The sequence below is a fragment of the Fusarium oxysporum genome, chromosome 6, assembly GCF_000149955.1.
Source record: "Fusarium oxysporum f. sp. lycopersici 4287 chromosome 6, whole genome shotgun sequence".
Classification (NCBI taxonomy): Eukaryota; Fungi; Ascomycota; class Sordariomycetes; order Hypocreales; family Nectriaceae; genus Fusarium; species Fusarium oxysporum.
The window spans coordinates 642,487-670,094 of record NC_030991.1 but is presented as its reverse complement, the minus strand read 5'-3'; the positions used below and the strand labels follow the sequence as shown (position 1 = coordinate 670,094).

Sequence of the window (27,608 nt, the reverse complement as noted above, 5' to 3'; positions counted from 1 at the left end):
ATGCTCTATAACTCACATTTCGAAGACCGAGTTCTTTCCCGCCTTTTACGCCGCTTTTAAAGCTACTTTTACAAAGAGTAACATCCAGGGAGGTTTTAAAGGAGCCGGGCTTGCTCCTTTTGACCCGGAAAATGTTATCTCAAAGCTTGATGTGCAGTTACGGACTCCAACGCCTCCCAGGGAGGCTGCTGAACCTTCGACCCCATGGGTTTCAAAGACCCCAAAGACGGCAATTGAGGCCCAATCTCAGTCTGAATACCTTGAAAAACGAATTAAAAGACATAAAAGCAGCTCCCCAGAGTCAATTATTGAAGCTTTAAAGTCTAATACTAAAGCAACAAGGGCAGTTATGCATGAGGTTGTCTTATTGAGCAATGAGGTCCGAAATCTTCGAGATGCAAATGAGATACTAAGCCGGCGCCGCAGGGCAAAAAGAACTAGATTACAGAAAGGAGGGGCTATAACTGTACAGGAAGCATCGCAAGTAATTGATCAGATGGATGTTGATGCGCAGGTAGTGGCTGAATCGTCAAGAAGTGGTGGTCGAGGAAGGTCAGAGCGACCGGGTGGTCGGCGTTGTGGTATATGCGGCAAGGCCGGGCATAATGCAAGGACCTGTCAGGTAGTAATTGAGACATCTGGGGAAGAGTATAGTAAGTAGATTTAATTGATTAGATAGTTTGTGGTGGATTTAAAGCAAGTTCTAGCTTAAAGGGTAAGAAAAGTGCGTCGCATGCTTATCTGCGTCGCATGCTTATCAACCACGTTATGTACTGTTTATTAAAGCTTTTAAAACTATAATATAATCCTTCTTATTAATGTATTTAAAAATACTGCCTCTTGGAGTTTATTTTTAGCCACTTACTATCTGTCTCGGTACTTCTAGACCTTGTGGGAGAAGGGACAGCCATAAATGCAATATATCCTACCTCATCTCTTGGGTTAACATCTGCCAGACAAACTCTTACATTCCCTAGACTCCTCGCCCTCTTAGGTCCATCCAGTGCTGATCCGCCACGTGGTAAGTTCATGTATGCGTTCTCGCGAGTTAAAGAACTAGCAAATCCGAGTATATCTGGTCCTTGAATAAAACCCCGTAAGATAAGCCCGCCAACTGCCAGGATCTCAAGGCAGAGAGTTATAGCCATCAATACAGTAACCCAACCATGGTTGACAATATAGACATGATTTAAAGTTGTTACTACTGCTTCAGTCCTATTGAAGATGGGTGGTTGGTTGTCTGACTCAAGATTTCCGTGGGCCGGGTACTGTTCTGGCGGTTGACTTCGGTAATCAACAAAAGTATGATAAAATGGATCCAGCGACGCTTCCCAATAAGTATTGAAAACCGTGGTCAAACGACCTGAGAAACTTTTTATATCCACTTGGGTCCAGTCTTGGCCTAGTCGAGGGGAGAAGGGATATTGCTCGCCTGCCATGTAGTTGTCCGTTGGAGAGAGAGTAAAAATGTCCAACTTCGCCCCAGCAAGTCGCAGTGACGTCGATATGATATCTTTTGTGGGTGATTTAAGAGCGTCAAACCAAAGGCCATTCAAGGTGTGGTTGATATTAGTGACACGTCGCTGACTCGTTGCCCGGCAAGTCATTGCTCCAGAAGAAGACGAGTTACAAAGAATACCGGTTTCGACTATAACGGGACGAATAATACAATTGAACAGGTCGAATTCATGCTTGGAATTCAGCGCTGCATATTGTATATACGAGGGTGGCAGGTCGTTAGGTGGAATTGGGCTTTCTGTATCTGTGAAGTTCCATTGGGAAATGTAAATCGCAAATGAACTCGAAAATGTACCGTAATTCTCTTCCTGGTATCCAAACATAGCGGACAAATTAAAGTTACTTCGATCAAAGTCTGGATCTTGCCCGAATGATGGATCTGGAAAGTAATCATATGACTGATTGATGAATAACCCAATTTTAGGCTTCTCACAGTCAATATCATAGTAACTCGTCTCAACCGTAAAGTCATATAATACTTCTTTGTTGACAAAATCGAGACCCATGATCTGGACTCCGAGGAGTGAGGAATATGTCTCAGTGCCCTTGGCAAATGAATCCGGATCGATCATACGATCTTCGTGGGACTCAACATTCTTTGGCCATCGTGGTATTTTCGGTAAGTTCCACACATCCAGAGGAGATACCTTTTGCTCAGGCGAGGCCAGTAAGCCAGTTGTGTAGAGGGCGTCGACAGCAGCTGTGCTCCTTAGTTTCCGTTCGTCACTGTCGTAAAACCATGAACTCTGGTAACCAGGATGCACATAGGAAATAAGGCCAGGTGCTCTAACGCTTATGCGACCCTTGGTCAGTAGTCTTGCCGCACTTTGGCCACCGATAGGTGATAAGCCCCAAGTAAGGATAATTATAATGCCGACGAAGAATTGGGTGCGCACAACTACGAAACGCTCTACAGCACCAGCAAAGTTCTGGCTGCCAAAGATTTGCTCAAGCGTAGCTAGCTTAATTCCTTGCTGTTTTTCCAGACGCCAACGAGCAAGGTTTTTAAAGAAGCGGCTGGTTATTGCGGCAAACACAATCGGGAAGATAGTCGGACTCAGAAGTGTCAAGTTGAACACTTTTTCCCCGGTAGGATTGTTGCTTGTCGGCTTGTTGTCAAGCCGGAGGGCTGCAATAGCAAGGGCTAGAAACAGATAAGCCACGAAGAAATAATCAAACATGTACAATTCTGAGGGTACATTCTCACCGACAAAGCAAGCTGGTATCAGTGTTAAAAGAATATCCCAGCTCCAAGAAGCGACAGACTCCAAGACCCCAGGGCGTAGAGTGCGTGGGCCTTGATGCCAATCAGGTGGAATGGACGTCTTTCCGGCTAGCAGATCAGGCTCGACGGTGCCTGATGCGTGTTCCACGATAGGGTGAATCTCGATAGTTTCTCCCGGAAGAGAGTTGGCCACTTGCTCATACGACATCATGCAATGGTTTTCTAAAATTGAATTACAATAGGCGGTAGCTTGAGGATGTAGCATAAAGGGGGTTAGATCTTTTTTTCAACGTGGGAGTGTCTAGTCTTTATTCTTGTCAGCATTCCTGAAAAGTGGTGGCAGCATCGCACTTCACGAAAGAGGCGTTGCGGCTGAGTGGGCTGAAGGGCTTTTAAGCATTTGTGGCCCAATCATATTTACAAAATGACATTTGTGGCTTTATGTTTAATGCCTGCCCTCGTCTTGCGTCTATAATGCAGTAAGCTGAAATGCTAAATATATATTATAATTCTTTCGGGATCCATTTAATTTTACTTATGCGTTATCTCTTCTCTAGTTATGTTTACATACCTAGTTTTCTTATTGTCCCCTGGAAAACAATCAACTTTATATATCTATAAGTATAAATCGAGCTAATCCCGCTCCGTGCCAAGGCGGCGATGGTCTGGTGGCTGGTATAGCTAGTTGATTATGATTGGTCAAGTACAATAAGCCGATGTGGTAGAATTCAACTAGCCAGTCTATAAAGCGCCTGCTATGTGGCTAGCCATTGCCCCGTTTCAAAAGCATTTCTAGTTGACAAGCCTTTGTTCCCCAATCGCTGTTACCTTTGGTAATGAAATTATATAGCTACAATTTACATTCTGCTTACCCTAAATAATTGTCTAACGTGGAATATTTCTGCAGATAACTTCCGGAGGGGAAGTTAGACTTGAAATAATGTTTATAATAGTTACATATGCTAAGAAATCATATAACTAAGCCTAGTTTTGCTCCTCTTCAGAATTCTGGTCTTGACTAATAAAGGCCCTACTCAAGAATTACTAGCAGAAACGCATCGCGTTTCCTGTTTTTGACCAATCATCGTCTAGCATTTTCGCCCTATATTTCCCCGATGGAAACGCACTGCGTTTCTTGTATTGCACTCATGAAATTAGAAAACCTAAAACACGAAACGCGTCGCGTTTCCGTCGGCTGACCCTTGTCGTGTTCGACTGGACTACTTCGGACCTAAAGAAACAACATTCATTACCATCTTCTATTAAACTCACATGTTTTCTAGTATCTAATCTATCTCCGCCATTCCATCCTCTCTATTACAGTTATATATGCTTAGTCATAATGGCCAGCTCTTCTATTTATAGGCAACAAAGTCACCCCACTTTACCTCCAGCAAAGCTGCAGAAGCTCGAAAGGCTCAGCCTTTATTACAATTTGCCAGAAGCAGCTATTATATGTACTAAATGCGGATTTGCTTTGAGTCCTAGACGCGCATCGGAGCATCCCGGCAAAAAGCACGGCATTGCCAGATCTGCTCGGCATGGCCTCAAGCCCCTCCTGTCCTCACTGAACCTCCCAGATCCAGACACCTTAGCCCCCAGGCCTCATGGATCACGACGTCACCCGTACCTTGCCGTACAAAAAGGCCTGTCTTGTAAGCACTGCGGTCTCCACTCTGCTAGTGGGAAGGTTCTGGAGGATCACCTCAGGGCCGAACACCGCGACAAGTTGAAACTCACGGCTGAAAAGAAAAGCCGACAGCACTGGCTTCGAGACCATATTCAACAAGAAGTTTTGTTCCAGAGCTGGACAGCGAATAATACTCGAAGGTCATGGCTCGTCAGTAGTGACAATGACGTCAACAGCAGGTCTATACCCAGCAGCATTCTTCTACAAGCCAGTCCTGATCCCATCAAGCTCCTTGCTCAGAAGCTGTTCACCGAGGAGCATGTTCGGTTGGAAAACCAGCAGAGTGGAGGTCGAAGGTCGCGTGTTCAAGAGACGCCAGCTTCTTCCGCCTTACAGACCAACTGGCTGCGGCGCACAGGCTGGGAAACCACATTTAGAAAAGCGCGTTGTGATGTTCTAGTTCGCCTCACAGCGCTACCTCACTGCACGGATAACCGACCCTTGCCTCTTGGTGTCGTTGAAGGAGAAGCCATCATCAGTCCGGCACGTGATGAACGAAGGCTATTATTTATGATAGCCGCGCTTGATCGTCTCCTGGATCAATGCGGTGAGACAGTCCGGACAACGGATGTATGTTTGAGAAGGTGGCTCCGCGGCAGGTATCCAGACCGCCCCTACAAGATGCCCTTCGAATTGGTTGCAAGGCCGTCTTCCGACAAGGTTTACCGGAAAGAACTGAAACGCTTTGTCTGTTTCTGGCTCCGATTATTCCGATTATTGCCGACGACTTTTCAGAAGGTTACAGGGCATAGGCTGAAAAAGCATCAGTTTAGAGTCCTACGGGAGCTTTGGTTGGATGACATATGGAAGTCCGCGGAACATGGTGATGTAGACCCTGCTGCTAACAAGGATAGAGGACACGATGGGGACGAAGGGGAGTATGAGGATCAGGATAATGATGAGGATGAGGACGAGTTTCCAGATGATGACGAGATCCAAGATGATGATGAAGGATGCAACGAGATTGAAGATGAAAGTCAGGAAAGGGTGGTTGTGGACACGAGTGATCCATCTGATGACGAGGCAACTTCCACTTGGTCTTCGAACAGTCAAGAAGATCACCCACCAGATCCTGCGCTCGATATTTTACTGCGCTTTTGTTACTCTGCTGTTACTGAGGATTACGACGGCGGTGTCGCGAGCTCGACGATGCTGGTGTATTTCAGTGCCGTGCGCGGGCTAACGACCCCAGAAGGAGGTGAGTACTTGAAGCCTCACCGATTCACCCCGATTTTGGCGAAGCTTATAGTCTACATCATTATCAAACTTCCCACTTTCACTGAAAGTGGACGTTTTGCAATACTATTGGCTGGTAATCCCTGTGATAACCCCGCATTCCACTTCACCTGAAAGAGGACCCTGAATATCATACCCCCAGCAAAATGTAAGCCAAAGTGGTGATCTCGTCATTTCATTGGTCGACTTTGCTTTTTTTTTTCCCATCAGAGAGTTTCAACTTCAAGCTATGTAATGCCCTATATGCGGCGATGCGCATATGTTATGTACCCTGGCTATCGACCTGCAGAGGCATATAATGTTACGATTCGTGCCCGTAACAGCGCTGTAAGGCTTCTATAAGGCAGCTGTAGCACACCCATGATTGCTTGCATAGCGATTATGGCCCGATCTTTTGCCCTGTGGTTTAACGGCTTGTGCAACCGTTACACGATAATCGCTGTTAGCGGGTGGCCCGAAGGTCAAGGGTTCGATTCCCCCTTGCAGCCTTTGGTATAGCTGCTCACAAGGGTGCCTACGTAACGCAGAGGGGCACTGCGGGGTACGCCTTGGGAGGTTGGCAGCTGCACCGCACAGGGCTTGGTTCCCCCTGTGGCGGCCGGCTTCAGCGGGCTTCGAGGACGAAAGCCCCTGAAGAGGGAGCATCGTGTTACGATTCGTGCCCGTAACAGCGCTGTAAGGCTTCTATAAGGCAGCTGTAGCACACCCATGATTGCTTGCATAGCGATTATGGCCCGATCTTTTGCCCTGTGGTTTAACGGCTTGTGCAACCGTTACATATAAGCCTAATAAGTTACAAATCTTTATTGCCATTATCTCTTTGGAAATACTAATCCTAATATCAGAATAATCATATTATAAAGAGACCATTTAAAAGCACTCAGACTGACCATATTGCAGCCACTGGCATAAGCAAGACGACCCTATGGCTACAGCATACACGCTAGGCTGAGCTATTCCGGAATAAATCACTTGAAATCATTACTGCCACGGCGAAGCTACCGGCCTTACAATAGAGTAAAAGATACCTACTTAGTCAATAGCAAGGACTTTATATCTAGAGCTCTGCCGAAACTAAAGCCTAGTTACAGGTTATCCTAATGCTACAGTCCAAAATCAATTGTACAACAATTGATTTAATTTACCCCACTTTACAGGGGGTTGACTTGATTTTTGACAAGGGGTAGACTTGAATTTCGAAAAATGGACTAGCGTTGGTTGGGGTAAACTCGATTTTGACAGGGGTTGACTTGGATTTCTGATTGGTTCTTGGTTACACGTCAGGCAAGACAACACTTTAACAACAGCGCGTCGAGCTTTGAATCCTATTTATCAACATCTATCACAATGAATGTGAGATCTAACCAACAATCTATTATTTCTTAGCTTGTTTCAAGAATATCCGTCAGACCATGGCACTCAAACCTATAACGGAGCTCGGCCATCCAAATACGCTGATGATCATGAATAACCTTGCGTCAACGTATATGAACCAAGGGCATTGGAAAAAGGCAGAGGAGCTCCAGGTGGATGTGATGGAGAGGAGGATTAGAGTGCTAGGAGAAGCTAAAAATTCCGTCTCCAGACGGAGAGAAGAACAAGCCACAGCCAGCTTCTTGTTGGAGCTCCGTCTAAAATCGGACTAATAGCCGCTTCGCAGATGCCACAGTAGAAAAGTGTTACCTTATTGGTTAAATCCTCATATGAGGCATTCAATAGCACTGTCAAGTTGGGCATAGCCTCCAAGCCTCAGATACCGGTATAGCCATAAGTAAAGCTAAACAGCTAAGGACGAGCTGAAGGTGGGATATAGCCACAATGGGTTTATCCACAGTGATTTGTACGAGAGAAAGATCAATACTGACAGTATAAGCTCTCGCAATCGCTCCGTGTCGTACGACGACTGAACCAATGGAGCATCCACGTGCCTGTTTTCGTGTTCTCTTGGGCGGGAAGTTTATGATCAATGAAAAAATTACTGCGCCGTAGAATCAGGATTAAAGTGAAGAGGCCCTCGTGGTACTGCTAATCTCTCAGAAGTTTATGGCGGGAACACAAGATGAAACATGGAAGCAGGGCTCCAGACCGGGTATTCCGTCACACAACAGCGACTTGAAGCCCAAAATGACTTTCTCTGCTATTGATACAGGGTAGCGATTAAGATTTTTGTTCAATGTGGAGATTAGCAAGACAACGCTGCTTCATTGGCGTATAGAGGAATGCGGCTGAACGTGGCGTTAATGGCTCCGGCGTTATTGAGGCACATGATGGCATGATGAGATGCTTACGTCCTCTGTGCAAACTAGGCCCTCATGGTAAGCAAGAATGATAACAAGTATTAAAAGCCCTTGACCAAAGAACACAAGATTGTCGATCTAATGCCAGGCCTATTCTAACGCAAGAAGGTCTATGATACTATTGCCATACTCTTCCACTACTTAAGCTAAGTTTTAGTTAAACTTTTAATTAAAACTCTTAAATTTAGAGTTATATAGTCGTAGCACTAGATGACCTCCGCCGCTATACGGGAGGTGGTTTCTGCAACTGGAAAAGGAAGAGATAATATAGAGACACGAGACTATAGACCATTTCACTGGCCCGAAGGAAATAATGGAATTGTATCTGGTAGTTCTTGATTTAGTTCTTACATAAGGTGCGCCACTTACCTTCGAATCAAGATTCTATTACAGTACCTACCTATATTAATGTGAAAGGGGCCAACCTGGGAAATAGCTGACTCCTTCGCAAATGCAATTCAAGATGACTTTAACCCGTCTTAGGAGGATTGGTATCCTCTCCCTTGCTTCCCTGTTTTTAGGCGGGCTTCTGCTCCTTTCCACTGGCCTTAACGGACTTATCGGTTCAGATTCAGTTGATGGCAGAGTTCCAACTCGGGATGACCTACGATTGTTCCTCTATGGATCGCAATTGAGCATTCAGGCATGGCTTGCCATTCTTGGAGTGGGCTTTGGACTGCTATCGTATGATTACCACGAAGCCTATATCCACTTGTTTGATTGGTGGTGCAGTAAGCAAGCACAACGCGACGGACTTGATTATGGGTTATATCTCAACTCACAGCCTCAAGCCCCAGTCCTGTACGGCTACAGGGGTTTCACGGGCCTCATAACCCTCCGGTATCTGCTTGCTTTGGCTTCGATCGGAGCTTCGATCGGCTACAAGTTCGGGATTGCCAGCGCAGAACTCAAAATTGTTGGCCATATATCACAGGACAACCTAGAAATATCGAAGCCACTCTTTGAAAGGAGTGACACCAATGAAAATCCTTGGCTTACAGACAGGGCAAGCTATAACCCTGACGGAAATTATGCGTTCTACCACGAGGCGGGAGAAGACTGGGATCCTCCTAACAGTATTATCATGGCCGCATCCATGAAATGTCGCTTCTTGAATGCTCTCCCTCTCCACGGTAGGGGACACTTTATAGTCGGGAGTACGTCATAGTTGCCAACATGACAGACCTCGACGTCAAAGCGGAAGGCATGCCGTTTGCTCTAGACGATGATACCAACAATGACTGGTTACGAGTCACAATCTATGCTGCTACCGACGGTTGGCTCAATTCCAGCGTGTCCGACACTTCACCAGTAGTGGAATTTCGTTTTCATCGAGCTAACGAGATTGATGTCCGTTGGGCCAATTACGAACCCTCCAACTATTATATCGAGAAGGGAAGATGGCCGGTGGTTCGTCATGTCAGATACGAGCTGCACTATGGCGTTGCGGAAGTAAGAAGACCTATCCGGGATGATAGCTGTTCAAGGCTAGAGTCGTACGGAACGCCTATACTACTCCAGTCTGTTGACGAAAAATCCCCAAACAATTAAGATCTCGCTTCTCACAACGATAATACCGACCAATGGGTCTGGGCCAGGTCAATGATAACAAGTTGGGGGACGAATCCACGCGATGGTGTCGGCGGTATTCTCCAAATTGGAATGATGATCTTTGCGGACGAGAAGGTATCGTTCAATAAAGGCACTTGGCTTGACACTAGGTTTGGCAGGTTCGTTCCGGTGGACGCTCATCCTTATGGTTTGGAGATAACACCGGACCGCTCTAGCGGGTCTCAAGGCATTGTTGAATATCCGGCTGTAGATGTGCAGGGATGGATAACTACAGGAATCTTTATTTTTGCTGCGTATATCTTTTCAGCCCTCGGCTGTCTAGCGATCTTGGTAGCAGTCATGAGGATTTACGCAGGCCCTCCCGTTCTGACTTCTTGGATGGGACAGCATATTGCATTAGTAAGAGATGAAACGATATCGGTGGTTCAGCAAGACCTAGCAAGTGGGTATAAAGCAGCAAGTGGCGGTTTGGGTAAGCTGAAGCTTAATTAGATAACTTGGACAAGGACCACTAAACTCAATAAGTACTTCATACCCTACTCTTCTATTCTAGATAGTCGCCTTAGGGTTAGGATAGGGTTAGTATTAACTATCTAAGCTATCTTTGCTCTGGTGTTTTCTTTTTATCCTAGCTGCAAGGCGGATACAGCTCTGAATCCAATGGAAAACACATATAAAATTAAACCACGCTAATGAAGACAGGGACCTGAATCCATTGCCCCCAACGGATACAGGTCGCCATTATTAAAAGTTGGAAAAAATGACTTTTAAGATAATGCATCAATTGGTAATTACCAGGACATATCGCATTTTAACTTTTAGCCACAGAAACCAAGTATTGCGATATTGCGATCAGAGTGAAATTCAGTTAATTGCATTCAGCATCGTTAAAAGTGGATAGCAATTGGCGAATTATTTTCCGCTCCTTGGTGGCCGTGAGATAACCCTCTGATTTACTGCAGCTGCCTTCTGATTTACTGTTAGTTAACCCTACTCTTCTATTCCTAATTGTCGTGTACCCTTAATTGTCGCGTACCCCTGCTTATTTCTCACGTCTTCGTTTTTCTCCTGTCTATTCCCATATGACCATACTACGGTGAATTATGTTTTCTCATTTCGATCGACAGTCTGCGGGCGCATTACTTACGCGTGTAAACACGTGTAAACGCGTACTTCAGCTTTTTTACACCGTCTACTCTTTTTGCTGTAATTTCAATGCGAGGTTTCCTCCAACGATCTTTAAAAACTCGTGCCATCAAAAGGCTGCAAATAAGTATGTTTCAAGGGTGCAGGACCATATCGCCAGGACGTCTCGACGACAAGACTAAGGGTGACCATCACCAGGAGGTTATTATATATGTAACTGACCACCTGTCTCGCAAACCGCCATAAGAAGACCACCAGCCTACAAGCAAGCATAGTTCCAACGTAAATACCAACACGTAGAGCAGAAGCGCCGTACTCCAGGCCGGGAGTAATATACAGGACATCGATACAGCCGGCAGTCACTCTTAAGAAAAAGTTCCTCCCGATACTCTTAAAGGCCATCGGCAGGATTACTGGGATTAGGAGGATATACAGCTAAATTCACTATATAATTGTAAGCTAACTACCGTGTCATTCAGCTTGCAAACACACAAGAGGGACTTGAAATCATCCAGCACGACTATCAGGAACCATTCAGGCCTCGTTGATATGGACCTCGATCTTGTTTGTACCAGTGGCCCTTGTCTTGATATAGGTCAGATCCGGCGCCCGCTGTGGGTCCCCGAGATGGTTAGTCATGAGCCAGGTGCCGTTGTCCTCTAGGTTGAAACCGGTGCCGGTGTCAATAAGGCGGGCTTTAAACTCGGACTGGGCTGAGACCGCGTGGGCCTCAACCATATTGGTGCCTGTGTTTCTGATCTTGATATAGTACAGGTCGGCAAACTGGCCGCTGCCGATTCGTGGAGCCAGACACCAGGTACCGTTGTCCTCGACGGCGAAATCGGTACCAACCTGCTTGGTGAAGCTCTGATATCGAGACTCCTTGCTGGCGACGTGGTACTCGATTTTGCCGGTGCCAGTGTTGCGTGTCTTGATGTACACAAGGTCTCCCTTCGCCGACATAGTCCAGACGCCGTTGTCCTCAATGTCGAAGACAGTGCCCGTCTGGAGCACGAACCGCTGGTAACGGGACGCAGCGTCAGCGACATGTACCTCGATCTTTCCGGTGCCCGTATTTCGCGTCTTGATGTAGACAAGGTCGGCCTTGCCGTCGCCCGTGTAGTCCTGCATCAGCCAGGTGCCGTTGTCCTCTATGTCAAAGACGGCGCCTGTCTGAATGATGAACTTCTGGAAGCCTGACTCCCTGCTGACGGCATGCACCTCGATCTTATTGGTATCCGTGTTTCGCGTCTTGATGTAAACGAGGTCCTGCGTGCCGTTGCCGTCGACGTCGGCAAAGGTCCATACGCCATTGTTCTCGATGTCAAAGGCAGTGCCGGTGGCGACGATTCTCTTCTGGTAGGCCATGATTAGGATGTTGTTTAGAGATGAGAATATAAAGTTTGGTGTAAATGTAATGTCTGGTGTTTTGAGCTTGTTTGTGGTTAGATATTGGGCCCTTGATAGCGATGTGACCTTCTTTATATAACCTTTACTGATCATCTTGGTGTCGAACTGTCGGACTCTCCTATACAGTCTTCTCCTTGCAAAGGTCCACTTCTTCAGCTTCGCTCAGTCCGGCACAAGAACACATCTAGACCTCGTTCTCAGCTCGCCACAAACAATATCACATTTCCGTCACTAGACTATTGAGATAGAAATTTGCCCAGTCAGGTCATTCATGTCGTCTTCAGCCAGACATTGTCAGATACAAAAGTTAGTTGTCAGAATGAGGCTTTCCAGCCTTCGTCGCAATTCGCTCTCCGGAACCAGGCTATTAATTCTCAGGCAGCCATGCGCGCTGTGGGTCTTAAAAGCCAACAGCTGACTCTTTTTCTCTACACAGCCGAGTTATCTTTCGGTCAGATTCCTTTATCGAACTGCTACCTGTTCATATCAGCCAGCCACAGCGAAACATGAGGCAGGGGGAAGCGATTCTGACACTGGATTTATCAAGCCACAGCGCACAAGGGGCCATTTCAGCTCAGTGTGTCTGCCATCCTTGGCTGCTCTCTTTCCAGGATACCAGCTTAAGTAGATAGAATTTGCAGGCGGCAAGCGGCTTGCATATTAGCTAGCCATAACGAGGCCCAAGCATGCCTCACAGGAAACACAGGAGAAGGCTCTGTGACATCTATTGTTGAAAATATAGTTTGTGCCTTTTGTTATATTAAGCAGTAATTTCTTATTTATATTATTAGTAGAATTCTTAGTATTAATAGTATTAAGAAGAGTATCTACTTAAGTAATATCATATTTGAAATACCTAAGAGGCAATATAGTACTATTTAATAATCTTTTTAGTTATAAAATACCTCCGTAAACCGTCGGCACTTATGGCAGAACCCTGGAAAATGTGGCTCGCTGAAAAGCCGAAAAAACAAGCTTGTCTTATGTCGATCTCATGGTGCTAGGCGTTCTAGACCAGACCTAGTGTACTAACGTTAGTCGCTGCAAATAAGTAGGAAGCGGCTTGATCGGCTCAATTTTAAAATGGAAGAGAACATACTGCATGACGACCTTATGTACAAGGAGATGGGCAAAATTCAACTCGGCCCGGATGCGTGCTGTTCCTCTAGAAAAGACAGAAGCTAAATATGGCCTTGGTTTAGATCACCTCGCGCACATTCGTAGTATTGCTCCAGTGCCATTTAACCGTTCCGAAAGCATGGATTTACCGTGTAGTGTGCGTTAGGGCTATTGAAGGGATGGATAACAGAGTTTATTCCTTCTCCGAGGAAAGAGAAAACAGTCTTGGTCTATGACCGTTTTCGGTTTTGATGGGAACCCTGTCAACCCCCCCCCCCCCCCCTCTCAAAACGGCTTGCTTGACCGGCTGCAGCCATAAAAGCCCCTCAGCACAGACTGACCAAACAGGGCTTGATGGCGGGCAGCCGACTACGCAGCGATGGAAGCACAGGGCCATCGGGCGTTCAGTGGCACTTGTGACAGACTGACAAGTGCAGGCGAGCCACTCAAAAGCGCTTGGCGAGTCACTCAGTGATGCGTGAGGACAATTACGGCAAGGCAGTGAGGGGAACCGAATAGGTAATCATTGGCTGTCTTACGTTCCCTCAATTGTGAGGTGACACGCTTTATCCCGCAAACAATGTCAGAATCAAGCCGCTGTCAGGCAGACCGGCCTGTTCCGCGAAGATAGCTAAGACCTGGCTAAGGGACTTGTATTAAGGATTCGCTCTCAAAGAAGAAAACCCCCTGCTGCATTGGAAATATAGGCCGTAACGAAGCTTCCTGTCTTGCCTCATGATGAATGCCGATGAGTTGCTTCATGTACGGTGGCAGCCAAGGTGGATAAAACCGGCAAGATGTGGCATTTTCTCAACCAATGTAGCCGAAGGCTCATTGGCGCATTGCTTTCTGATCCTCAAACCTGCGGCCATGCTAAAGCAATCATACAGTTTGCCAACCACATTGCACATTGCCTCTGTCCAGCCTTACCGTTATCCAGAGGTCAATGCTGGCTTGGCCACGTAGGTGAGAGCATGAGGACGCAAGGTTTGCACTCGGTTGACCGAGCCTGTCGGGTCAACCACAAGGCCAGGTCTGTAGCCATCCGCATCTTAACGGGCAGAATCCACGCAGCTCCACCGCCATCTTTGGGTGTACCTCCAGTTTGTTACATATCCTCGTCACGCCCTACGAGGACATCGACAATGTTTACATTCTTTGTTCACTTTACTGCATATCCTTCTGTCTACCAGTATCGTTTGATTGGTTTTTTTTATTTTATTTTTTATCTTTTTTACTAATACTGTGGCGCCCAAACCTCTCGCGGTGTAAAGTTTTATGACTCTGTACTCTTGACCGAGCTTGGCGGACATCTGGAGCCTAGGATAGCCCGAGATTCCAACAAAATGTCCTGTGAGGGAGCTGGTTGCACAAGTTTCACAAACAAATGTGTAGCTATCATTCAGGGGCTCAGTTCCCCAATACCAGGACTGGTTGATAAGTCTGGGTTTCCAATGAGTGCTCTCGGCACTGGCACTTGGGGCGTCAATTACACTACATGTGAGAAGTATTGCGGCTTCTCCAACATTCCAGTCGTACGTATTCATTCCTCCCCAGTACAGGCTGAAAAACGACTTCGGTGCTAGCGACTGACTTGTGTTCTCCGCGTCGCAGGCAAACACCTTCAACTTCGCCACCTTTGCGGCTGCGATGACCAGTTACTTCTTGCCTTGGCTGGCCCTCACCGCTCAATTACCCTTCGAGAACGCAGGACCCAGCGAGACTTTCGTGGGTCTTTGTCTTGCCATCGGAAGCCCTGCCCTCATCACTTACTCTCTAGCCCTGACGCTCTTCAACCGTAGCTGGGCAGTCGATACAGTCCGGCGAATTCTCCACAGGTCTCGCAGATATAACGGAGAAGCTGCTGCTGAAATTAGGCATATTGAAGTTCGACTGAAATCGTTTCTCTGCCTCGCTGTCGAGGGGCAACAAGTTCCCCTCCGAGCAACCGTCGTTCACCACTGGCTTAGCAGCCTCATTGTATCTCCACTAAATCAGGAATGGTGGACAGCGTTGAGGGACCACATCACTAATAGTCGTCGAAGGCCATCTCTCTCCTTCCACGCCCAGATAAGTCTGGCTGGATGTGTGTGGCTTTTTACGATCATCTCCGGTGTGCAGGTGGCAGTGGGAGCCATCACCACTGCTATCCACCTTGCGACGTCTACACTCTGGGTCTGGTTGGTGGGTTCCAAATGATCCAGAATACTACTATAAGTTTCAAGCTGGCTAACGTTTCGCCAGATTCCGATAACCTGGGGGTGGATCTGGGCGGGAACTCAGTACGATAAGGGCTCTGTCACAGTCAGTAAAGCTCTACAGGCTGTGATGGCCCACCGTACGCCCCCGGCACCGGACGACCCTGCAGAGGCTGGAGGGCAAATGGGCATCTGGGTAGACGTGGAGTCAGGTCTTACTCTGGAGCCTAGAAAACCAGATGCGCAACAAGAAACCCTGGATCCCGTGGGCTATCAATCTTCTAGGCTTCCTGAAACCCTGATGATGAATGTTCGTGGGGACGAAAGACAGGAGGGCCCGGTGTACACCTACGCTCGTGTCTTTACCTGGTCAGCGTTCACTCGGCGCATAATTGATGCCTTCGACACAACCTTGGCGAGATTGGGGAACGGTGAGAGATGCGACGACATGCCGGATCCACAACGAACTCAGCAGCAGGCTCACCAGGGACCTCCCATTGGTGGTTCGATTCTAGTTGGAACCGCGAACCAGACATCAACTTACTGCGGCCTACCTGCCAGTTACCCCGATACTCCACCAACCGATCAACACACCCCCGTCAGAGCGTACATCAACTTCTCCGAGATGGGTGCAGACGTCTACAAAAGAATGCTGGAGGCCCTGGTCGTGGCTCTCTTCGCACAGTGGGGCACGACTGGCGCCGCCATCATTATCGCCTATTACACCCCCATGGTAGGGTTTGGCTGTCGGTCGGGGTCCTACCTCTTATACGGCATCTTAAGTACGAGTGTGCTCTTCCTCCTTATTCTATCCATGATTTTATCCCACCAGGCCATGAAGATGTATCAGACTGAGCATATTCGGTCCCCTACCCCTAACCCCTCAAAGGGATGGACAGTGACTCGGACGCATTGGCTCTTTTGCTTTGGTTCGAATATCACTCGGCTCGCTGGCAAGTTCCTCGCTGTCGTAAACTCCATTGTCCTGGTTCAGATTTCTGTCCTTGAGTTTGTCGGTCTTTTTGACAATTGCTGGTGTAAATCCTGTCACTTGCAGTTCGGAGACAATGGGTACGCGGTGCTCTTCCGGTCTGATGAAGACTATCGGAAGATCGCTAAGGGATCATGGATTGGGGGAATTTTGATGGCGACAATTGTAACCTCTATTCTCTGTTTGATATTTTTCTTTTCAAGGAGGAAGGTTTAGGATAGGGTTACTGTTGAATACTGGTGAAAATGAGACCGGCTAACCGGCTGACCGAACTACCGGTCAGAGAGCTGTCTCAGCACTGTAACAACCTCTTAGATAGGTCATTACTGAACAGATAGAAATAGGGTTCCAACCCAACTATCGGACAGAGAGCAGAATACACACAATAGACCCCTATATCTGACAATTAAGAGTCTCACTGCCTCAACCAACTTTAATACCTTGAAGAACCCTCTTTCTTATAGATAATGTTCCTATCTAAGCCCCAAAAGGAAGGTCTCACGGCTACCCTCTCTAAATCTGAGGACTTCCTCAACTGGGAGCATGAATTCCTCCTTCAGGCCCATCGTCTTGGTCTTCAACAGCATCTCAAGAGCAAGACATTCCTTGGAGACGAACCAGCTATCCCGGATATAAGAAAACGCAGATATACGAAGACCGCTACAGCCCAACGAACAATCCGGTCTCATACCGCCGAATCCCAAGACGGCACCCCAGACGACATTCAGGAAACGGTGAATGGAACATGGTCTATCTCTGACCTTACAGACCAAGGCCAGAAGATCTTCCAGCAGGACTTAACCTTTTATCAGCTACAAGAGAAGGTTTTCGAAAAACAGAAAAACACTCTTGGAACCCTTCAGGACTGGGTTATCCGTACGGTCTCCCCTAGCTTGGTTCAAACCTGCTGTCAGTCACACGAATCAATATACGAATGGCACTGGAACCTTCGTGCCCGGTGTGGAAGGACCGAGGAAGATGAAACGAAGGATGCCAGAAATAGGTATCTTACATTACTAAGAACTGCCCCAAAGACGGTCAGCCAAACTGCATTCAAGTGGCTAGATCAATGGGAAGAGGCAATGGCGAAAGGGCGACAACGAGAGGTCCCTGAAACGCTCCACAACAGTGCGTGGGCCTGGGACTTCTTCAATGTAACCACACACATCCTGCCTAGCTGGACTGCCTCATACAAAATCTCTTCAAAGACTCTATTACAAAATAGGGCCCTCTCATACCGAGATGTAGGGAACGCCTTCCGAAATGAGCTCCAAGATGCAGAGGCCACGAAGGGCCGAGTGGCCCGCGGTGCGTTTTCTGCGAGCTATGCTGGGGAGGACCCCCAGGATGATGAAGGGGACGCCCACATCATTGAAGGTCAGTACCCGTCTTCGAAGAAGGGAGAAAGAAAACGCCAGAGGTCTCCTGAGAAGAGACAGGAATGCCCGGCGTGTGGACTACCCCACGAACTTACGAAATGCTTCTATGTCTTTCCAAATCAGGCATGGAAGGGATTTAAACCCCGAGAGAAAATCCAACAGAAAGTGAAAGAAGCCCTCGAGGAAGACTCGGACCTGCAGGCCCAGGTAAAGTCCCTCACAAGGAAAAAGGCCAGAACCTCAAGCACCAGGAACCCAAAACAAGCAACGAAGGAAGAGAACTCAGATCAATGACTATACCAGAGACCTATTGCCAAAGTCAAGGCTACATTCATAACACAGAGGGATGATTATCCCCTACGGAACTCCGTAATCCTTGACCCTGGAGCCACTATCTCAATCACGAATAGCCCCGATAGACTAGCCAAACTTCAACCGGCTATTCCAGGCGACTGTATCTGGGCTGGAGACCGAAAACTGCTCATCTTAGGCTACGGAACTATGACTGTTAGGCTCACAAGAACTCGAGCCCTATTGCTCGAAGATGTGGCCTACTGCCCTCGACTCCTTACGACTCTAGTCTCCCTACGCCAACTGCGAAGGAAAGGTCTCTATTGGGACAACCGGCACGACCCAACGATCCTTCGATGGCTCGATCGAACTCTTGCATGCCCGGTTCAAGACATATATGGTCAATACGTCATTGAATATCAACCAGTAGCTATAACCCCAGCAGCTTTGACAGCCCATAAATTCAACTCTTATAGCAAGAGGGCCCCTTTGACAGGAGAAGCTATCCGCTGGCACAGCCGCCTAGGGCATCCGGGACCACAAGCCCTTGAACACTTGGTCTCAGCCTCTCAGGGGGTGCGAATTCGAGGTCCAACCACTGCTGAATGCGATGCCTGTGGCCTATCGAAGGTCAAGAGGCAGGTCAGACGCCTGATGAAACCATGTACGTGCACGGGCCAGAAAAGTAGTATTTGGACGAAATACCTTGTTATGCAGCTTGCCTCTTCTAGCTACTTATCGGGAGTTGTAGGATTGGCCCTTATCAGCATGTTATCTTTAGCGGTGGGTAGTATACGTGTGAGCAAGGTCTTTGCTGCCGAGCGGACTACGGTGATATAATACAGGTCCCCGTAGGGCTATGAAACAGGGCATTGAAGGACTCGGGGAGGAGCAATGCCATGTTCATATTCTGCAGCAAGGTCAGCATCATGAGCAAAGCGATCCACTTTGCACGCCGCTCGCCGAAGCAACCCCACCAATCGTCCACGATATGGTTGAGGCCATCATTGTCCCAAAACTCCTCGTCATCCTTGGTGTATAAACCCGACTTTTCTAGCAGAGTTACGGCATCTTCGATCTCAACAAAGCCCTTCGAATCCAGGAACGAGGGCGCGGCAATCCGCCCCTGCACTAAGTCCATCAGCCCACCTGCTCTCCATTGCAGACCACGGGTCGCCTGGAACTCCAGATATCTTTCATCGATAAGCTCGGTCATAGTCTCAAGCAGCACCTTGACCGGTGTGCCTGATTCGTCAAGATCGATAGCGTCCGCATGGTCCCAGAGGAAGTGGCACACACGGATCATAGCCCACAGTCGTCCCTTCGCCCATTCGTATTGCTCCATGAAGAAGCACCGGTTTGCGGGTGGGATGGTAGCAAAAGCCATGGCTAAGGGAAATTTTACGGTGCTCCAGTCTGGCGCCTCGCTGCCGTACAGCTTTTTGCCGCCGCATTGTTGGTCTGGCTCCAAACCCCGCCCTCCACAGATGGCTGTCGCAAGCCCCAGGGTGGGGATCTCATGCAGGAGCTCCGCATAGACGGTGTTGGGATTGATGGACAGGAACACGACCGGTCGGCCGCGGTGAGACGTGGGCACGCTGATCCAGAGATCGCAGACGTGTACCGAGGTCTCGGTGTTGGGCTGGTGCGTGTACTCCCTGGCACGGGGGTTGAAGCTGGCCAAGATCCTCCACAGATCAGCCACGCGCACTTCAGGTGCGTACCCACTTCCCAAGTCCGTTAAGACCCAGTTGCAGTCGCCAACGGCCAGGCGAACGCGTCGACTGTCCTCCTTGCGGGAGCAGGTCTCGGGACTGGCGTAGAATTGCAGGACATGCCACCAGATTGGCGCATCGGAATGCTCACTCCCGGCTGCATTGAAGCCTCGGGGATCGTATACCTGTGCCTTGGGGGAGTCCACAAAACGTTCAGGCAGCGACAATGTGCCAGCGCCGTAGAGCTCGCTTTCCATGGCGTACTTGGTCGCATTGAGGTCGAAGGGCTTGAAATCCAGATACGCTGCGTACCGTTTAATGTACTGGGCCTGTTCACAGCTGACGTAGGCGGTATGGGGTTGACGAGAGACCGAAGTTTCTATCAGAATTACCTATGAGATACACGCGCCGTCGAAGGAGTCTGGTCTTACTCACGTCCCCCAATCACCAATTCCTTGAAAGCTTTGAGCTGCTTAGTTCCTTCTCGATCGGGCTCCTCCATGTATATCTGCGTAGCGGAAGCGATCTCATTGATTTTCTCATGCTCGGCCAGGCCGACCTTCTCGAGACCCTGTGCGACCTGGAAGCGGAACAGCCGTTGTGGGTTAGACTCCAGCTCTGCATGGTTTTTAACAAAGCGAGCGGCAGTAGTGTCTGTTTCGGTAGCGATGCCCGACAGCGTCTTGCGGAGCTCGTTGAAGTTTTTACCCCAGTCTGTGAGCTGGTCCATCCCGGTGCCGATGGAGACGATCATGGAGAAGTCGCCAGGCTTGGCATTCCACCTTGCCACTGCTTCATCGTATACCGCCTCTATAGGGTTGTTGTAACCGCCTGCTCCGTCGACAAAGGTTTGACCAAACCTGCCAATGGTGATTGGGTCGAAGAACAGGGTAGCTGCTGACGTTGCCCGAGCGGCCTCCCAGATTTTAGGTTCCAGATCAGCTTTGCCTTCTAAGGAGTAGTTCCGGAAGCAGACGAGACTACGCTTCTCGCCGCGGAGGGCACACACACAGCTAGTGAGCTAGTCAGCAGAAGCCCATCACCAGATGCACAATACTTGAACTGCTCGGCTTACACATGACACTTCGGTTCGGTTTCCAACAGGAGCGTGTCCTTTTGACCTTCTCCCAGGTTTGCTTCCACTTGGGCCTTGATGACCGCCTCAAGCGCCACCGAGCTGCAAAGACCTTTTAACTTGAGGGCATTGACCAGATTCGCGAGCTTGTTGAACTTATGCTTCGGCGCGAAGACGTCCATGGATAAATCCAAGTATGCATCGATAGCGTCTTTAACCGTCATATGGAGACGCCCGAGCATGATCGCAATGAGTCTGGGAGTGAGAGTCAGTAAAACACAAAGCCAACTGAAGGGAGACATAAAATAGAAGAAAGCACCGACCCCCCAGTACTAGTACCACCGATCATATCAAAAAAGTCGCAAGGCTTCGGAGGATTCTTGCTGTCGACGGCTTTCATCACGTAGTCGAGGATCAGAAGACTCGCGAGGCCTCTAACACCGCCACCATCTGAGTTAATTAGATAACTTGTACGCATTAGGATCGTTTTGAAGGGTCATACCAAGGCAGAGAATTCGCAGGAGAGGTGGTTGGCTGGCCGCCATTGTTCTCGTTCGGCCTTTAGAAGTGCTTGGAATGCAATGAAGAATGCCCTATTGCGCCCGTGCAGGGTTAAGGTACTTCATGCCTCCAAGAGCTGGATACACCTTGGACGGAGCACGAGAGCTCTGAATGTACTAGCTGCCCGGATATGCCTAAACAAAACTTGAAAGTTGAGTAAGGTCTCAACGAGATGTCAAGGGATGGTTAGCGGGGATTAGGTGTCGGAGGGCGGTCAGAGTTGGGTCGAAGAGATAATTGCGGAAGGTGTCTTTGGTGTTCAGGTGCGGCTGAAGATCGAACACGCCACCACCCCCGATCACGCATCTCCGTAATCTCCGTCCTGCTGGAGCCACGTGTCTTCTCACCAAAATTTCCCCTCTTTCATTGCAACTGCGACTCCAAAACCTAATTGAAAATGACTGAAGATGAGGTTGAGATGTCCACAAACCAGGTGGCGCTGAACGTCCAGACGCCAAATGGCTCACTTCGGTTGGAACTCAAGTCGGATGATAGCATAGCTCGACTCAAAGAGGCAATTGCCGTCAGAGGTGCGCGAATTAATGCAGATTCCTTTCAACAGGACTGTCCAATTTCTGAGCTTCAACTCACTAACATTTGCAGCACGGATTCCAGTCACGCAGCAACAAATCCAAATTCAGGAGGTCACCCTTGACGACCGCATTTTGATACAAGAACTGAACCATCACGATTTTGTGCTACAGCTCGCGGCAGAAGCCCATCAAGTGCCAAAACGAAGCACCGTCTCACAACCCAAAGACATAACTTGCCGTGTAAGAGTATGTACCCCATACTCAGGAAACATCACCGCCAAAGAGTGATTGACATTTGTTCAACAGTTTGAAGAGGATGGGGCAACGCAGAGCTTCGAACTCCTGGTAAAGGCGCGGGGTGTTATTTATCATGTTAAGGATATGATTAGACGCCACTTAGGTCTGAGGATACGGGACCAGAAGCTGCGAGTCGGTTACTTGGAGCTTCACAATGGCCGTCGCTTGTCATTCTACACCCGGCTCGTTAATCCCGGCTCCCCTCTCCACGTCTCCGTCGACGTGATCAATACCGGGCCTAAACTGAGTTCCTTGGCATCGCGCTCATACTTCCAGATCTTTGTCCGGACGCTCACGGGGTAAGCTGGTTTTATTGATACCCATACCCTTCCCCCTATTCACATAAGTTGTCTCATCCTCAGGGTTTCTAATTTGGATAGGAAAACCATAACACTAGACGATGTATCCTCGTCAGCCACTATCAGTGAGCTCAAGGAAATGATAGAGCTGAAGGAAGGCGTCCCTTACGACCAACAGAGAATCCTCTTTGCTGGCAAGCAGCTTGAAGACGGACAGATTTTGTCGGACTACGGTATCCAACGAGACTCCACCCTTCATCTGGTCATGAGGTTGAGAGGAGGCAACGGGATATTGTCAGGTTATTCTGTCAAATAAACTGCGAGCACCGAGGTCAACGCGACCTAGGGACCCGAAACGCACTAACAGGCGTGCTACTCATGTTCTCTTATTGCCTTTGATCCAAAGTCATTTTCGTTTAGTTAACATGTATATCAGTCGCAGTCCTTTTATCGTGTTACCTTGTCAGATTTTATTCAGATTACCATGCAGTACCCACCTACCGGCAAGCAAAAAAAAGTTTTCCCACACAGACTGCTATTTTTCAACCCCCTCACAGAGAGTCACCAAAAATAGGAATAACAAGTTGATTGCTATTTTCCAGTTACGAATTGAATGTATTTTAATATTCTCTTGGCCTCTTGACTGCGCGCCCAACGTGCCTGCGTGCCACAGGTAACTCTTCCGCCTCCGAATTTGAGCCCTATCAGTTATTGTAATCGTGGGTAGGTGCTACCCACGTTTTGTATGGGATTTTAGCGCGGCGCTATCATGTCAGGGGTCAGCCCGCGTTCAATTCTTCAACCTAACCACGTTTTTAAGAAAACAATATTACACTGGTCGGAAATACTTGAAAACCTGGATTCTTATAGAGAATTAGCTGTTCATATAATAACCGTTACGAGTAAGTCGATATCTGCTCTGTGGATATTAATATTAATTCTTTATTAAAAAATGGTCGAGTTTTTCATGTCGTTGACCCCGGATCTGATCTTTACTATATTCAACCTAGACTAAGAAATATCTAAGCCAATCATACAAGAAACCTCAGCTGCCGTAATATTTCCTCACTTTTACAACCTTACAAGAATTGCTTTTGTTACTTTTTCACAGATTAGAGTTTATTGGAAATTATGTCGTAAGAAGGAGAGATGTTTTCTTGTTCTTGTTTTCTGTCGTTTCTCCTATGTCAGCTGCGCGGCGGATTCGCTAGCGAATCCAATGGCTTTTCCATATATAAAAAAAAAAAAGGGCGCTAATGAACAGGTGAAGCGAATCCATTGCACCCCAACGGATTCAGGTCACCCCCAACTTTTATTTCGTAATTGCGAACGCGCTGTTACGATCAGAGCCCCACTGAGAATGATCTACATAATAGTCCACAATTCCAAGATCCATAAGGCTGCAAGGACGGAAAAAGGGCATTTGGTCAGACCAACGCTTAGGCCTCCTTCAAACATTCGATAGTCGGGAATTAGTCCTGCAACCTTACAGCTAGCCACCTCAGCTCGACGGTGGCAATGTGCAGTTTGGCTGGCAAAATGTATGATTGCTTTTAGCGTGGCCGCAGGTTTAAATATCAGGCAGCAATGGGCGGAGGAGACTTCAGCTAAGTTGGTTGAGAAAATGGCGCACCCCCGCCACCATACACGAAACAACTCGTCACTCGTCGGTATTAAGAATGAAGCGAGCCAGGAGCTCCAATACCTGTAATGCAGCAGGAGGCTTTTTTCTTTGAGGGCGAGTCCATAATACAGGTTTCTTCGTCAGGTCTTAGCTATTTTCGCGGAGCGGGTCGATCTGCCTAACAACTTGATGCTAACATATTTTGCGGGGTAAAGCGTGTCACCTCACAATTGAGGCAACATACGGCAGCCAATGATTGCCCATTCGGTTCCCCTTACTGCTATGCCGCAATTGTCCTCTCGCATCACTGAGTGACGCGCTCAGCCGCTTTTGAGTTGCTCGCCTGCACTTGTCAGTTTGTTACAAGTGCCACTAGACGCCCGATGGCCCTGTGCTTCCATCACTGCATGGTCAGCTGCCCACCATCAAGCCCTATGTGGTCAGTCTGTGCTGAGGGGCTTTTATGGCTGCAGCCAGTCAAGCAAGCCGTTTTGGGGGGTTTTGACAGGGTTTGCATCAAAACCAAAAACGGCCGTAGACCAAGGCTGTTTTCTCTTTCCTCGGAGAAGGAATAAACTCTGTTATCCATCCTTTCAGTGGCCCTAACGTCCACTACACGGCAGAGCCATGCTTTCAGAACGGGCTAAATGGCATTGAAGCAATGCTATGAATGTGACCGAGATGATCTAAACCAAGACCATTTTTAGCTTCTGTCTATTCCAGACAAACAGCAGGCACCTAGGCCGGGTTGTATTTGATCATCTCCTTCTACATAAGGTCATCATGCAGTATGTTCTCTTCCATTTCAAAATTAGTACACTAAACCATACCATGTAAGCGAGGGAAGGCGCACGGGCCGAGTAATTTTTGTATTCCGACCTAGAACCTAAGATTAAAAGAATGGTGCACGGGCCAGAAAAAATGATATTGGGTGCCATTACCAGTGGTAATTGGTACAGTAGGGTACCCCAATTCCGTTTGGGTTAAATGGAATCGCTATGCTTGTTCATTAGCGTGTTTTTTTTTTTTAATATGGGACTTTAAATGGAATCGCTAGCGATTCTGCCGCGCAGCTAGGATAGGATAGGATAGGACAAGGAATCTTGGTTGTGGTGTTCAAAACCTAAGTGCTGATTCCCTCCTGGATTTTGTCCCTCTTCAGCAATACTGGGAATATCCACAGTAACGCCCACTTCATTAGCGAAGAATAATGCCGGCGGCTAATTAGCCGACTGGGAGCTAAGCCAAAACAGAATTGCCCGCCAATTATAGAGCGGTACGGTGTGCTGACTAACTGGTCGCTGGGACAACACAATCACTGAACAACAACCCCGCTTCCCAACTTAATTTGCCAAAGCTCAATTACGCATCTCTCCATGAACATTGCAATTGTAATACCACTACTCACCCTCACTCGATTTGTATGGTCGCAAAACCTCAGTCTTTATGAGCGATCTCGAACACGCATCGCTGGATGCATTCATCCATAGCTGGCTCAACACGCTCACCAACCCATTATCGCAACATTGCCAAGCTGAAGTTCAAGGGTCGTTTTGCGACAAGCGAAAACGCGATTTCAATAAAATGCCGACACCTCCACATTCTGCATCTACGCCGACTCGCATGGGCTCACCTGCTAAAAGAGCGCGTATGGATGACGCGACTGATGACCCATCTGTTCACCAATATACCACTCATCTACCAGGTGACAACCCATTCGACACCGACAAGACGCCCAATGCTTCGGTCCGAGGTAGAACTATTCCTCTGTATAGTTTACCTCCTCGACGAAATACACAAACTCCCAGCCAATCATCCACCAATGCATCTTCGCACCGATCTCCATCACGAGCATCAAGCAACAGATCCGGAAGTCCTGTCAAACAATCCACCCTCGAGCTTCTCAAAAAACCCATCCGCTATACCGCCATTGAAGACGATCCAACTGAGCAGCTTCCCGACGATATCGCCTCTCTTTTTGATGACATCAACAGTATCACTGTGCATAAAGAGAACTTTCTCCCTAGTTCCCTTTATTCAGAGTTGGAAGCGCTTCATCGTAAGGGTACGATCAGACGTGGTTGGTATTTTGAGGTCGGTGATGATGCGGACAAAAAATCTCAGTACAAGACTGAGTTCATTGCGCTGTGTGATCTTGAGGAAGCTGCCAAGACTGTTAGCGATCAGGAGGCTTGTGAAGCAACGTGGAATCTTGAGGTTCACGCTCCGCTGCTCAAGCTGGCTTTCAATGCCTTCCCCTCGATTCATCGACATCTTCTCACTTCAGCACGCATCAGCAAACCGTTTCTACCCGAAATGCGGATCGATACGCTGTATGATTACTCGCGTCCCAAGATGATAGATCTGGGCGTTCGCATATGTCCTCCGCCACACCTCTCAGGAATCATCCACAAACAAATCCTTGCCTTACCAGATAGAGAACGCTGTCTCAATCAGACTGTCTATCGGCCAGTCAGAAACGATCCCATTGCTATGGTCATTGAAACCAAGATCGCAAGAGGAGACTTGGAAGAGGCGAGACTACAGTTGGGGATCTGGGTCGCGTCATGGCATCAGCGCATGAAGATGCTTATTGGAACATCCTCAGATAAGGCCTTGGTGACGCTGCCTTTGATTATTGTCATGGAGCACAAGTGGCGCTTGCTGTTTGCCTGCGATAAGAAGGATCAAATAGTAAGTGAACTCCTTCCATCAACACTTGTTGCCGTCGATATACTGATAGAATTGTGCTAATATCAACTAACTATAGGTGATTCTTCAAGACTTGGAAATTGGCAGCACAGATAATCTCATCGGACTGTACACTATTGTAGCAACTTTGCGAGTAATAGGCGCATGGATGCAGGACACATATATATCGTGGCTTGAAGAAACGTTTAGGCTTCTGAGTTCTTCCGATACGGCATAGAGAAAGAGAGACTGAACTTTAGGATAAAAATAAATAGCACCTTTTGAATTAATTAACCCTTATTTCCGATTCCTATATTTCCAGACTTCGGTTGACTTCGCATAAGGTCTACGAGGGCTATTTTATTTACTTGAAATGGAATGAATAAATATGATCAAGACTGCTAGTCCTCCCTTCCCTATCCTCTTCGCCATCCACCTGATTAGCATCAGCTTCTTTCGAGCACCGATCACAGTATTCTGCCCGCATATCCCGACAACAAAGCCCAACCCCATTAAAAAAGCGGCCAAGCACTAAGCGCCGACAGCCCTCGTCCTCTATAAACGACCCAACTCCCTCCCGGTTCATGTGATTGATATCACTGCCGAACTCATCTCCCCAGCCCGCCTTTCCGTCCGTCACAATCACTGAGTCTACAACCTCGCCTCTCTGTCGACCGCCTCTGCCTTTCTGCTGAACAAAGGCGACCAAACCAAACGGCGGGCCTGCATGAATTACCCCGA

The 27,608-nt window shown here is 48.0% G+C and overlaps 8 protein-coding genes across 9 annotated transcripts; 5 read left to right on the top strand and 3 right to left on the bottom strand.

The window, feature by feature from the left end:
* Positions 1-807: 807 nt before the first annotated feature.
* FOXG_19633 (uncharacterized protein) lies at positions 808-2,951 on the bottom strand (the record flags this gene model as incomplete). Its single annotated transcript, XM_018399894.1, has 1 exon — positions 808-2,951. The coding sequence occupies one exon, from the start codon at positions 2,949-2,951 to the stop codon at positions 825-827; it is 2,127 nt and encodes a 708-aa protein (XP_018244361.1). The 3' UTR covers positions 808-824.
* A 1,134-nt stretch (positions 2,952-4,085) lies between these two features.
* Positions 4,086-5,783, top strand: FOXG_07068 (uncharacterized protein; the record flags this gene model as incomplete). Its single annotated transcript, XM_018385703.1, has 1 exon — positions 4,086-5,783. The coding sequence occupies one exon, from the start codon at positions 4,086-4,088 to the stop codon at positions 5,781-5,783; it is 1,698 nt and encodes a 565-aa protein (XP_018244360.1).
* A 2,646-nt stretch (positions 5,784-8,429) lies between these two features.
* FOXG_07067 (uncharacterized protein) lies at positions 8,430-9,517 on the top strand (the record flags this gene model as incomplete). Its single annotated transcript, XM_018385702.1, has 2 exons — positions 8,430-9,099; positions 9,150-9,517. 2 exons carry the CDS (start codon positions 8,430-8,432, stop codon positions 9,515-9,517), a joined length of 1,038 nt encoding a protein of 345 aa, XP_018244359.1.
* A 1,589-nt stretch (positions 9,518-11,106) lies between these two features.
* On the bottom strand, positions 11,107-12,126 carry FOXG_07066 (uncharacterized protein). Its single transcript, XM_018385701.1, has one exon. The coding sequence runs from the start codon at positions 12,050-12,052 to the stop codon at positions 11,219-11,221; it is 834 nt and encodes a 277-aa protein (XP_018244358.1). The 5' UTR covers positions 12,053-12,126; the 3' UTR covers positions 11,107-11,218.
* Positions 12,127-14,863: 2,737 nt separating this feature from the next.
* On the top strand, positions 14,864-16,618 carry FOXG_07065 (uncharacterized protein; the record flags this gene model as incomplete). Its single annotated transcript, XM_018385700.1, has 2 exons — positions 14,864-15,397; positions 15,458-16,618. 2 exons carry the CDS (start codon positions 14,864-14,866, stop codon positions 16,616-16,618), a joined length of 1,695 nt encoding a protein of 564 aa, XP_018244357.1.
* Positions 16,619-18,214: 1,596 nt separating this feature from the next.
* FOXG_07064 (uncharacterized protein) lies at positions 18,215-21,654 on the bottom strand. The gene is made up of 5 exons (XM_018385699.1): positions 21,365-21,654; positions 21,186-21,312; positions 20,863-21,117; positions 20,223-20,800; positions 18,215-20,166 (listed from the first exon to the last, which is right to left on the bottom strand). Exons 1-5 carry the CDS (start codon positions 21,405-21,407, stop codon positions 18,899-18,901), a joined length of 2,271 nt encoding a protein of 756 aa, XP_018244356.1. The 5' UTR covers positions 21,408-21,654; the 3' UTR covers positions 18,215-18,898.
* Positions 21,655-21,789: 135 nt separating this feature from the next.
* On the top strand, positions 21,790-23,167 carry FOXG_07063 (ubiquitin C). 2 transcript variants are annotated; one of them, XM_018385698.1, is made up of 4 exons: positions 21,790-21,953; positions 22,039-22,202; positions 22,263-22,552; positions 22,634-23,167. In XM_018385698.1, the coding sequence occupies exons 1-4, from the start codon at positions 21,821-21,823 to the stop codon at positions 22,866-22,868; spliced, it is 822 nt and encodes a 273-aa protein (XP_018244355.1). In that variant the 5' UTR covers positions 21,790-21,820; the 3' UTR covers positions 22,869-23,167. The 2 variants fall into 2 exon arrangements, with proteins under 2 accessions (XP_018244355.1, XP_018244354.1); XM_018385697.1 differs by having other exon boundaries at positions 22,027-22,202.
* Positions 23,168-25,532: 2,365 nt separating this feature from the next.
* FOXG_07062 (uncharacterized protein) lies at positions 25,533-27,178 on the top strand. Its single transcript, XM_018385696.1, has 2 exons — positions 25,533-26,870; positions 26,947-27,178. The coding sequence occupies exons 1-2, from the start codon at positions 25,623-25,625 to the stop codon at positions 27,103-27,105; spliced, it is 1,407 nt and encodes a 468-aa protein (XP_018244353.1). The 5' UTR covers positions 25,533-25,622; the 3' UTR covers positions 27,106-27,178.
* The last annotated feature ends 430 nt before the right edge of the window (positions 27,179-27,608 follow it).

Coding starts and splice junctions, on each gene's coding strand:
- FOXG_07066 (XM_018385701.1), bottom strand. CDS start 12,052: ATGGCCTACCAGAAGAGAATCGTCGCCACCGGCACTGCCTTTGACATC.
- FOXG_07063 (XM_018385697.1), top strand. CDS start 21,821: ATGACTGAAGATGAGGTTGAGATGTCCACAAACCAGGTGGCGCTGAAC. Junction 21,954..22,026: donor AGAGGCAATTGCCGTCAGAG/GTGCGCGAATTA, acceptor TAACATTTGCAG/CACGGATTCCAGTCACGCAG. Junction 22,553..22,633: donor TTTGTCCGGACGCTCACGGG/GTAAGCTGGTTT, acceptor TAATTTGGATAG/GAAAACCATAACACTAGACG.
- FOXG_07064 (XM_018385699.1), bottom strand. CDS start 21,407: ATGGCGGCCAGCCAACCACCTCTCCTGCGAATTCTCTGCCTTG. Junction 20,801..20,862: donor ACCGAACCGAAGTGTCATGT/GTAAGCCGAGCA, acceptor CTAGCTCACTAG/CTGTGTGTGTGCCCTCCGCG. Junction 20,167..20,222: donor GGAATTGGTGATTGGGGGAC/GTGAGTAAGACC, acceptor TAATTCTGATAG/AAACTTCGGTCTCTCGTCAA.
- FOXG_07062 (XM_018385696.1), top strand. CDS start 25,623: ATGAGCGATCTCGAACACGCATCGCTGGATGCATTCATCCATAGCTGG. Junction 26,871..26,946: donor GCGATAAGAAGGATCAAATA/GTAAGTGAACTC, acceptor AACTAACTATAG/GTGATTCTTCAAGACTTGGA.